Here is a 12,165-nt window from a genome sequence, read left to right on the forward strand (position 1 = left end):
ATGCATGGAGATGCTGAATGCTCCCCATAGAGATGCATTGTTTCTATAAATCTCTATAAGGAGAAATGCATTTTGCCGCACATACACAGTAGCCTCCCAATGCTTTGCTATGGGAAAACATTGGATTGACAGAGATCATCAAGAATGGCGGAGAAGGGGCCAGCCATGGCGAGTCCGGGGAGGTGAAAAAAGGTAAGTTTAATCACCTTTTCACTACAATCTAAAGGGGGCCGGGAACCTAAAAAGCTACTCCAGGACTATAGTATTAGGAATACATGTTTGTATTCCTAACACTATAGTGTTCCTTTAAGTGCCTCTACTGAGCTCTCCCTTTATGGGTCTTTCCCTAGCGCCCCCTAGTGTCTGTCAGTGCCTACATCCAGTGTTTTTCTTTGGTTCTATCCTTCAGTGTTTATTCCACCCCTCTCACCTTACTTGGGTAATATACCTTAAAGGTAGCATGGCCATCACAGCGTTGCCAAGTTGTCAGTGGTCAACTGTTTTTTTATGTTCGGTCTCAACACTAGAATACCACGTGACTGGCAGCAATGTGATATAATGTTATATAATTTATCTGTCTGTCTGCTGGGAGCTGATAAGGATTCTGTTTTTAAATCTGAAAAGAAAAGAAGCGTTCAGCACTGACAAGTGGACTGGGCTACAACATCCTGAGTGCATCCAGGGCGGGATCCCAGACAGCTTCCCAGCTTGCTCACCTCTGGAAACTGGCCTAATCATCAGCATGGCCTTTAATAACAATGACAGAGTGAGGATTGGCTGAGGATTTATGCAACGTCCTGCTGAAGATACAAATCATGGAGAGTTACAGCAAATACAGTAACTTCGAAATTCAGGATTTGCCAAACAAGTGGCCACATGTATAAAATTGTTATATAAGGTCACATGTGCTTATCATATTGTTTACCACACTGTGTCTTTTATCATTTAGGGAATCTTTGAAACCACTCCTAATCAGTTACTTGGAGCCCAAAAAAACTCGACTGACTGTTTCTCTTTACCACGGCTCTGTGACTGAGAAAGATCCTGCATTGATTGGTTTTGATTTAATAACTTGTATCGAATTGTAAGTATTCCTAATATGGGTATGAGTTGCGCTAAAAAAAACAAACTATCCATATTTCATGTAGATACTTTTGTTTACCATCATGTTTTTTCCTTTAATATATCTGCTTTATATTTAATTGGTATGGAAAAAGCCTGATGTATTACAGGAGGGCTTTTTTCTGATATGTAATTTCATAAACTAGAGCTGAGAATGTTTGCTTTAAGAGCACAATTGTCCTTTTTTAACTTTTTTTTTATTATTATTAAAGCAATTAATGTGACATAGATCATCTGTTCTTTTTTTAAGAACTTAGTTATAAAGTTAATCATATTCAAGCAGTAGCAGATATAAATACAAGAAGATTTAATTTGTGAACATCTTAACTCCTATATTGTGAAGAAAAAAAATCATATCATTATGCTATAGTGTGAACTCAATAAATAGCTAGCACTAAAACAAACAAAATGTCACATGTTCTGCCCAACCTCGTAGTGTCTGTAATGACAAATGCCTTTCTGGCATTGACGAAAGTGCCACTCAGCAGGCCTGTACCAGTGGTTCTGACTTCTGCGGCATGTTAAAGGCCGCCGGCCGCTTTGGATCCATTACAATTTGTAACCCCACGTCCACCCACAGTATTGACGCCGTCAACGTGCGTATGATGTCACGCAAGGGACGCGCACGCACATTCTGGGGTCAAAGGCCGGGTACGTCCAATCGGATCTGAAGCAGGCTTATTTAAACTCCTTTTTCATTTTCTTCATTGCCCTGTCGTGGTTTCCCTTAGTAGGTTATCCGAGAGAGTGTTCCTGAGCGTTTATTTCTGTTTTTTTACTTTGGCTTCGTTTTGACTTCCCTGACTTTTAGTATCTTTGACTTTTGGCTTTTCCCTCATCGTTGTGTCTCCCTCTGTATCCCTGACCTCGGCAAGTATCCTGACTGTTCTTTGGTACGTTAAGTCCGACCATTCTAAGGCCCCTTTAAGACGTTACCTTTAGTCCTTGGTGTCACACAATTCTGCGTGCTGGATCAACTAGTATCCTGACACAAAATAACCATTAAAAAAACCAAAAACATCTTTATTTTTGGCATTCAACAGTAAAGCAAGATGGTATATGTTAAAATGACATGCAAAACAGTGACCATTACATATGTCAGGAGTACAACAGGTTTGGGAGAACTGTGAAATACTTTTTGTTTTGAGAAAAGAGTGTAACAAGAGCAAATTATTATTTAACAGACAATTCCCTCATGGGGAAGTGGTAGTGTTGGCTAGGGTTGTTACTTAAAATCATTGTTCCCCTGTGAGGTATCCTCTTCCTGGTACTTTAGTGGTGGGCAGAGTATATGCTAAAAATGATCAGGCAGAAGGGGGTGGGGGGGTGGGGGGGGGGGGTAGGTAGGAAACCATTCATAATGGTGGTGCTGTGGCACAGCCTAGATGTTTATTGGCAGGAAATTAATGATGCTATGCCCCAATTACATAAGCATGTTATGCGCAAGGAAAAATAAGACAGATAAACATAAAATTGAGGACCGTGTAATAGAGGGTAAGTAGTCTTTGGTGGTAGTCCAGTTTCAGGTGAATTTAGCTGCTGTCAAGATGTGACCATTCAGGTCTGAGGATGTGGAGGCATTGGACGCCTGGGCGGTCCGGGGTATGAACTGCGGTATGAAGGGATTTCAGACAGTTAGGCCTGTACCTTCTGCTCTCAGTAGCTTTGTCAGGCTCAGGCTACGCAGGTGGGCTTTGAGTTCCGTGTGGCTTCGTGCCTTATAGGTTGCACTCGAGTAGGTGAACAGAAGCTGTTTGGGCAGTTCCCTCTTGTATGAAATGTCCTTTGCTTAAAGGTGTTGTAGGAGTGGTTGCAGTGATCTTCGCCAGCTAATAGTGCTTCTAGGGAGTTCTGGGTACAAGGCCAGGGTTGAGCCCTCAAATAGTAAAGGGGTCTTACACCGGATCGTGGCCATTAGTAGAGCTTTATCATGCAGGTACTGAAAGCGGACAAATAGGTTAGCAGATGCGCCTGCAGGGGCTGCCCCTGATCTTGTCAGGCGGAACATACCATTGAGCTTCACCGCCTTGGCCTGTTTTGGCGGCAGCAGTTGGGCTATTAGCCTTTGGACGTAGTGAGGCACATCAGGAAGGCCCACGGAGTCCGGGATACCCCGGATCTTTCGGTTGTATTGCCTTCATTGGTCCTCTATGGCGTCAACCCGTTCAGCAGGCGCCGCTTGTCTAGCGCCTCGAGTTTCTGTTCCACCGTGGACAGTCGTGAGTTGTGGGTACTCAATGTGGCTTCCAGCAAGGCGATGCGGGAGGTAGCGCCGTCCAGGGCGTCCTTAAAGAAGGCCATGTCAACCGCGATGTTGGCTCTCTGTTCCGCAAACAGGGTCTTGAGCTGGTTGGTAGTGACTGGCTTGTCGGTAGTGGGTTGTTTGGGCTTAGGGCCTGGCAGTGGTGCGCTCGAGGCCTCCGCTCCTATGTTGAAGGAGTTATCTTCCGAGGAGTAAGTAGAGCCCTCATCTCCCATCGTCATTTTGTCCCATGCGGCTGCTTGCTATCTTGCTATCTCTGCAGAAGTTTCCCCATATCTCGGGATGTAGGGCCTTTGTCGGCTTTTGTTTTTTTGTGTTTGCGCCTGTAACGGCACCCCCAGGCATAAAAGGGTTAAACCGCCGTTTAGTAGATCTTCCCCTTCCAGAGACACAGGCACAGCTACTGCGGAACCCCAAACTCCCGAACAGGATACCAAGTAGCACTCCAAACTCCCGAACTGGAACCTCGCGAATAGCTGCTTGCAGCTGAATAGAAAAAGCACCCAAGCGGCTTACACTCCTGGCAATCAGTCTCTAACAGCATACAGTAAATCCCCCAAGAACGAGACAAAGCTCCGTGTTGAGGGTCAAGCAGTGAACAGCCAGAGTTGTGGGTTTATTGTTCTTATATACACATTAGTACCACCCACAGGGTTTTTGAAAACAACCAATAAACACGTACAATACACTCAGACACTCCCACACAAAATCCTCCCCTCTGCCTGTGATACAATTACCTTACACAATGGGTAATGTAATTATCACAAGCAGAGAAATAGTTTTTCCACATTATTCATAACTTATAAAGTATGCATCACATTCGCATAAATACTTACATTTTCAGAATCAGCATACTCCAAATACAAACATACGTCAAAATCATACAAATTGGTCCAGTGGTTCAACAGATAGATCGTAGTCCTTTGTGACCAAATGAAGCATGGCTTTTCTGCCCAAAACCAGTTCCACAGAGTCTTCTATCCTGGAGATAATTGGGAAGTAATCCAATTATCTCCAAGGACAGAGGCAAAACTCCATTGAACGCATGGCAGCAAAAGACAATAAAATACATAAAAATATATAACTTTGCAGCCATTGCATAAAACAGGTACATTCAACATATCCCCAGATAGCTCAGATCTGAGCACATATTATTACTGAATGGAGCTCAGATCACACACATACAGTTTAATTGCCATGGAGCCAAAGTCTTTCCTATAGTCTTTCAGTATACGAATGGGCTCCATGGCATAGCTATCTGGGGTATCACCGCTCAAACAGGGCAAGCTTTCGTGTCTTTGCAGGGGAAAATCAAGCTTTTTAACATGGGGCCATAGTCCAGAGGCAACAGGCGGGCAACCAGGCTCCTCCAATGCAATGTGGCGAGATTGGTCTCGTCACAGCGCCCTTAGCTTTCACTTGGCGACAAGGTAGTGAAAGTAAGTTGGGGAAGATTATCCATGCCAAAATCACCCATTTCATGAGTTTATGGTCCAGAGCTCTCAAAAGTGCGACTTCTCCGTTCGTCAGTTGGCTCCGCCCCCACAAAATAACAATTTTAATACATATTTTGTTGTTAGATTGCACCTAGAGAATATTTTTCATTATTTGTTAAAGTACTGTCAAAATGTAAGTATATAAATGAATAATGTTTTTTTTTACACAATATACATACCTTGAAGTCTCCCCAAAGGTTCCAAATATTTTGTGAATGAGGATTAATGTCACTTAGAAAAACTGTTATTACAGCATAAAATCTATGCTGAAATTATACAGTTTACTAATATATGACATTTACACATATGTTTAGGAATGCTAGTATTCATAGTGGGCTCTTGTAGGCCGGATCGTGTTAGTGATGGTTTGTTTCATATCCACATGTATCCCATTACTGTTCTATTCACATGTATTTTGTTCTGTTGGGCAGCATGCATCAACCTCTCTAGCTGGAGGGTGCTTTTTATACTCCAATGAATCTATCACTTGAAGCGGTGGGTGATTTTCTTTCTTTGGGACTGAGTTTACTTTGCAAGTCTGATGTCCTTCTTTTGTCAGAAAATACCACTGAAAATCTTCCATTTGCAAACTTTGCCAGTTTAACCATGTCAGCTGTTAGCAAAGGTTAAGAGCTAGAAATTACATTTCCAGCCACCAACAATTTCATCCTTGGGTGTCTCTGCCTTTATTTGCTTGCCCAGAAACATTTTGTTTAGATATGAGCCAGATGGGGAGACTCAAGGTAGATCTTATGACACCTTTTTTGCTCTTTAAGCCTATTATTGCCATTTAAGGAGAAATAAGACAGAAGTATATCCAGTTGACTCCAGAGAATCTAGACTTTGGTTTGGCAGAAAACCAACGCATGTTGCCCAAACACTTATTGCACCATAAACATAGTGAGCTGCAATGGTTATAGGGCCCCTTTAAATCTTGTTTATATTTTGCACTTATGACAGAAATGTACCTTTAATGTATGCTTTGGAACTCTGTGACTACCTCTTGGACTACAGTAGTACCTTATTTTCCTGCTACAGGATTGAACACCTGGAAACACGTGATCTGGATAAATTCCAGGACACACTTTTTGGGTTCATGGCTCCACATACTGTACTTGTTAGCACTCCCAATTCAGAATTTAATGTCCTACTTCCCAACCTTACTGGATTCAGGCATCTGGATCACAAGTTTGAGTGGACTCGGGAAGAATTCCAGAACTGGTGAGTTCAATTTGGTGTTGACATAAAATGTATAGGGATACCTGAAGTTTTTTTATGTCTTGTACTCCAAGCAAACGTTGGTTAAATACAAAAACCTGTAATAAACATGCATATATATGAATGTAAAAAGGTTGCGCCACAAGAACACAATAAAATACATGTAGCCAGGATGATTGTATTGCTTCCATTTGATAAAGCCTTACGTGGTGAAACTCAATATGGAAATTATTACTTTCTTGTTTTTTTATTTGAATAAAGGATTTTTGCTCACTATACTTGTGTACTGTTCCAAATTACCTTTTGTTTTGGATTCATTTATTTTCTCCTATTTACTTCCTGGCTTCCTGACTACTCCAAAGAAATCCCAGGTGGGGGTCATACCATCTGCCCCTTATCCATGGAGCAATTTGCCTAGTAATTTGTAGAGTATTCACTACAAATATTAGTTTAGCATTTTTTTTATTGCAACAGAGAGCACTATTATCTGCCTTTATATATTCTTCTCATTTTGGGTTCAACAAAGCTACCTCTCCTTTGAACACTTATCCACATATCCCGCAAGTGGGGCTTATACCACTGTACTCTGCTACAACTCCATTAAATGTGAGTAAGATACCACTGTTTTTTTATATGCTCTACGGTTATATTGATTTTGTTTGCACTGTTGGATTTCCTGTTCTTTCTGTTTTACATATCTATATGGATCTTACCAGAATCTGCCATCTACCCAAGAACTTATATTGCATTGAAAGGGGTGTTCCTTTTTTATTCTGGACTATTTAATTTAATTACTGACAACAGTATTTTATTGTATTCTTGTGGAGGAGCAGCCTCTTTGCTTTTGTTTAATTCTGTTGATTCTGAAAAGGGTTTGAAGGATCCCCTTTTTTTGGTTTCCTGCCCTGCCTTATCTGGTTGATTAGCACTAAACCTGCTCTCTGTTTTGTACCATATATATATGAATGTGTAGCTAAGTACTACTCATTTTATGATATTTTCCAGTTTATTAAATGAACACTCCAGGCACCAAACAACTTCATCTAAATGAAGTTTTTATGGTGCCAGGAGGCCCCCAGGTGCAGCCAATCAGTGACTCCCCATTCACAAAACTGGCTTGCAAATGGTACGTTTATTTGCAAGCCAGTTTTGTGAATGGGAAGTCAGTGATTGATTGAGAGTGTCAGCTGATCTCTTTCAGCCAATCAGAGGCGACACTGCCTGGCAGCACTCACTTTCCTCAACTGTAATTTCAAATGTTAGATGCTCCACTGGAGGGAGCGGAGATCAGCACTGTAGGCAATTTTGGGGTTTAACTGCTCAAGAATGGTTTAACCTCTTGAGGTAAAAGATCTCCCAGAGCCTCCTTGCACCATAACAACTTAATTTAAATGAAGTTGTTATGTTGCCTAAACTGCACCCTTTAAATACCTTTTTTTTCATGCCTATTCAAAAATTATGGATAATATGCCTTCTGGCCCTCTTTAACTAACATGTTTTCTGCCTTCTTGAAGTATCCTGTATGTTCCTGAGTAGCTGTTGGAGCAACCAGCGGAGAAGAAGTCCTGCTATAGCTAGCTCTCAGCTACAATTCCCTTCAGGCTTTTTGCTGTAAACACTGTCTTTTCAGAGAAAATGCAGTGTTTACATTACAGCCTAGTGATAACTCCACTGGCCGCTCCTCAGATGGCTGCTAGAGGTGCTTCCTTAAGCAGTGCTGCCTAATGTGCAGCACTGCCATTCAGTGTCTCCTCTCTCTGCATGCAGACACTGAACTTTCCTCATAGAGATTCATTGATTCAAGTCATCTCTATGAGGAGATGCTGATTGGCCAGGGCTGTGTTTGACTTGTGCTGGCTCTGCCCCTGATCTGCCTCCTTGACAATCTCAGGCAATCCTATGGTGAAGCATTGTGATTGGCTCAGACCACCATTTCTGATGATGTCAGCAGACAGGTGCAGAGGTAGCAACTGCAGACTTGAATACAAGTAAAATTTTTAGGGGGGCTAGATGGTGGTTTTAACCCTATAGGAGAGAAATATATGTTTGTGTTCCTGACCCTATAGTGCTCCTTTAAGGACAAGTCGGCAAAGGGGTAGTCCTTGTAAAAAAAAAAAAAAAATTTATAAAAAAAGTGTGTCTGGCCTGATTTGTTCAGGGATTTCAGATTTTTTCAGACTTGCTGGCTGCACTGATACCATGGATGTGTTAAGAAAGAGCTAGGACTGAAAGCCGCAAATGCCTTTGTAAATGCAGTATTCAGAAGGAGGGCAGGCAGAGAAGTCGTTATCTACTATAGGAGAAAGTGAGCAGGTAGAGGGGTCGAAATCTGGCTCGTAGGAGCTGGACAGGCTAAGTGGTCTCTATCTGCCTGGAAGGAAGAAGCCAGAGATTGACCCCTCTCTGAGGTGACATTACATTACAAATTGAAGTATTTATTATTTCAGACACTGATGAAGAATTTGCTAATTTTTTTTTTTTTTTTTTTCTTTCAATTCTTTATTTTTGGTGCAGTAAAGATTACAAACAATCTTGTGGTGCCATGACAGCATACACAGGGAAGATAATGTATACAATGTCATGGCTATAAACAGTTGCATATTTTTTAATTATAAGACAGGCTGTTTGCGTGATTAAATTAGTTGCGAGTAGATTAGTTATGTCGGCAATTGTGAGATTCATTAATAAGGAATAACTGGAACACAGAGTGTAATCTTTGCCGTTAAACATGTGCTTCTATGTGAAGGCATAGGTATGATGCATGCTTGTAATTTGCGTGTGTAAAGAAGGCGAGTTATACATGAGTGCCAGGCAGCCGAGCTCAGCTAGAATTTGCAAATTTAAGCTAGTTCCACATCATGCACATACAGTTGCAAGAAAAAGTATGTGAACCCTTTGGAATGATATGAATTTCTGCCCAAATTGGTCATAAAATGTGATCTGATCATCATCTAAGTACCAACAATAGACAATCACAGTCAGCTTAAACTAATAACACACAAAGAATGAAATGTTGCCATGTTTTTATTGAACACACCATGTAAACATTCACAGTGCAGGTGGAGAAAGTATGTGAACCCCTAGACTAATGACATCTCCAAGAGCTAATTGGAGTGAGATGTCAGCCAACTGGAGTCCAATCAATGAGATGAGATTGGAGGTGTTGGTTACAGCTGCCCTGCCCTATAAAAAACACACACCAGTTCTGGGTTTGCTTTTCACAAGAAGCATTGCCTGATGTGAATGATGCCTCGCACAAAAGAGCTCGCATAAGACCTACGATTAAGAATTGTTGACTTGCATAAAGCTGGAAAGGGTTATAAAAGTATCTCCAAAAGCCTTGCTGTTCATCAGTCCACGGTAAGACAAATTGTCTATAAATGGAGAAAGTTCAGCACTGCTGCTACTCTCCCTAGGAGTGGCCGTCCTGTAAAGATGACTGCAAGAGCACAGCGCAGACTGCTCAATAAGGTGAAGGAGAATCCTAGAGTGTCAGCTAAAGACTTACAAAAGTCACTGGCAAATGCTAACATTCCTGTTAACGAACCTACAATACGTAAAACACTAAACAAGAATAGATTTCATGGGAGGGATACCACAGAGGAAGCCACTGCTGTCCAAACAAAACATTGCTGCACGTTTACAGTTTGCACAAGAGCACCTGGATGTTCCACAGCAGTACTGGCAAAATATTCTGTGGACAGATGAAACCAAAGTTGAGTTGTTTGGAAGAACACACAACACTATGTGTGGCGAAAAAAAGGCACAGCACACCAACATTAAAACCTCATCCCAACTGTGAAGTATGGTGGTGGGGGCATCATGGTTTGGGGCTGCATTGCTGCGTCAGGGCCTGGACGGATTGCTATTATCGAAGGGAAAATGAATTCCCAAGTTTATCAAGACATTTTGCAGGAGAACTTAAGGCCATCTGTCTACCAGCTGAAGCTCAACAGAAGATGGGTGTTGCAACAGGATAATGACCCAAAGCATAGAAGTAAATCAACAACAGAATGGCTTAAACAGAAGAAAATACGCCTTCTGAAGTGGCCCAGTCAGAGTCCTGACCTCAACCCGATTGAGATGCTGTGGCATGACCTCAAGAAAGCGATTCACACCAGACATCCCAAGAATATTGCTGAACTGAAACAGTTCTGTAAAGAGTAATGGTCAAGAATTACTCCTGACCGTTGTGCACGTCTGATCTGCAACTACAGGAAACGTTTGGTTGAAGTTATTGCTGCCAAAGGAGGTTCAACCAGTTACTAAATCCAAGGGTTCACATACTTTTTCCACCTGCACTGTGAATGCTTACATGGTGCGTTCAAAAAAAACATGGCAACATTTCATTCTTTGTGTGTTATTAGTTTAAGCAGACTGTGATTTTCTATTGTTGTGACTTAGATGATGATCAGATCACATTTCATGACCAATTTGTGCAGAAATCCATATCATTCCAAAGGGTTCACATACTTTTTCTTGCAACTGTAGTTTCTAACGTATTCCTGTTACCAATGAGAGCTAAGCAGGAGCAAGCATAGCTGCTCAGTGATAACCACAGGCCACTTCCTCCAAACATTCTCGTTACATAAACACTTTTCTAACACTTCTTGATGCCTCCTCTACGCACAGCAGTTCTAAAGGATGAAAAGTAAAACAAAAGTTTATAAATGCATAAGTAGCAAACAACAAAATGGTTGCTGAAATACAAAATGGAAATGTCTGTGATAGCAAAGTCACCATTTCACACTTTTATTTAAAAATAAATCTTTCACATGTAGTCACGGTTCTATTATTAACATCACATCCTTATTCCTGTTCAGTTTATCTTGTCTTGAAGTCTAATGTTCTCATTTTATTTTTATTGCAGGGCTTCAAATCTTGCCGAATGTTACAATTATTCTGTGGAATTCGCTGGTGTTGGAGAGGCACCAGCAAATGCCAAAGATGTTGGGTTTTGTTCCCAAATAGGGATATTTACTCGAAACTACACTGAGAGTGAAGAATCTCTAAAGGAAAAAAGAGAGTATAAGCACGTTTACAAAACAGTATGTATTCAATTGGATCACAATATTTTCTAACTTGTAAACAATATCAGCACACCGTGCAAAGCATCCCTATCATTTCCCTCATACAAGTAATTCCACATTAATGCAGTTTTTCATAGACTCATAGGTCCCATGTTTTCAGAGGTTTAGACTGATATATCAGGGTACTTTGATGTGTATTTATTTAATGCCAAGTTGCATCAGTTATGAGCCCTTGAAAATGTTCCCAGCAAGACATGAAATTACTATGGAAGCAGTTCTCCAGCTATTGTGGATCTAGACATATGTAGTATGTTTCTTTACATACCAAACATTGATAAAGTTTCAGAAATATAGTTGCTAATCTGGAAACCTGTCCATGCTTCAGAGCAGTAATTCTTAATCCTTGGGTCTGGAACAACCTTGGGTCTTGGACAAACACATATTCATAAGGGGAAAAAAAAATAGAACAAAAAAGCGCAATATAAAATTAAATCGTCTGTATGACACCAAATATTAAAAGTCCAAAGATCAAATTTTTTTTAGCTGCCAGACATAAAAGGTTATTCCGCAAACCTATGTGAAAGAATGTCCAAAAGTAGATAAATGTCAGCGCTGTGCAAAAGCCCCAAATCCGTGTTTGTGGGGAAGCTGGGTATTGAGGTAAATGTGTATGATTTCCACCTCCACAGCGGTGGTTTAGGAAATTAGGAGTATTCTGTGTAAACGTTGTATCCAACAGCAGTGATCACAGTAATGTATCTTCAAAGATACAAACCAAGCAGAGAAAGTGCAACACAGTTTATTAATATCATATAAAAATAAAACTCCAAATCCTTTAAAAAACTCATACACAGTAAAAAAGATGGTGTTTAAATCATACTTTCCATCTAAGGATCCAAACATAATCCATGATATGTAGCAGATAGGCATTGTGCTGAAAGTATTACCACTCCCTTGGTGCAGTAGAAATCCAGAAAATGTCCAAGGATCTAGCCGAAATGCTGCAGGTTCAAATGGAGGGATGACAGAGCCAGTG

The 12,165-nt window shown here is 41.0% G+C and overlaps 1 protein-coding gene across 2 annotated transcripts in view; it reads left to right on the top strand.

The window, feature by feature from the left end:
- HENMT1 (HEN methyltransferase 1) overlaps positions 1-12,165 on the top strand; it is a 54,164-nt gene that overhangs the window by 30,362 nt on the left and 11,637 nt on the right. For both annotated transcript variants that reach the window (XM_063426131.1, XM_063426130.1), the window contains exons 4-6: positions 950-1,084; positions 5,920-6,102; positions 10,970-11,147. In XM_063426131.1, coding sequence (XP_063282201.1) covers positions 950-1,084; positions 5,920-6,102; positions 10,970-11,147 — 496 coding nt within the window. The remainder of the gene's footprint in view (positions 1-949; positions 1,085-5,919; positions 6,103-10,969; positions 11,148-12,165) is intronic.

This window comes from Pelobates fuscus, chromosome 7 (assembly GCF_036172605.1).
Source record: "Pelobates fuscus isolate aPelFus1 chromosome 7, aPelFus1.pri, whole genome shotgun sequence".
NCBI lineage: Eukaryota > Metazoa > Chordata > Amphibia > Anura > Pelobatidae > Pelobates > Pelobates fuscus.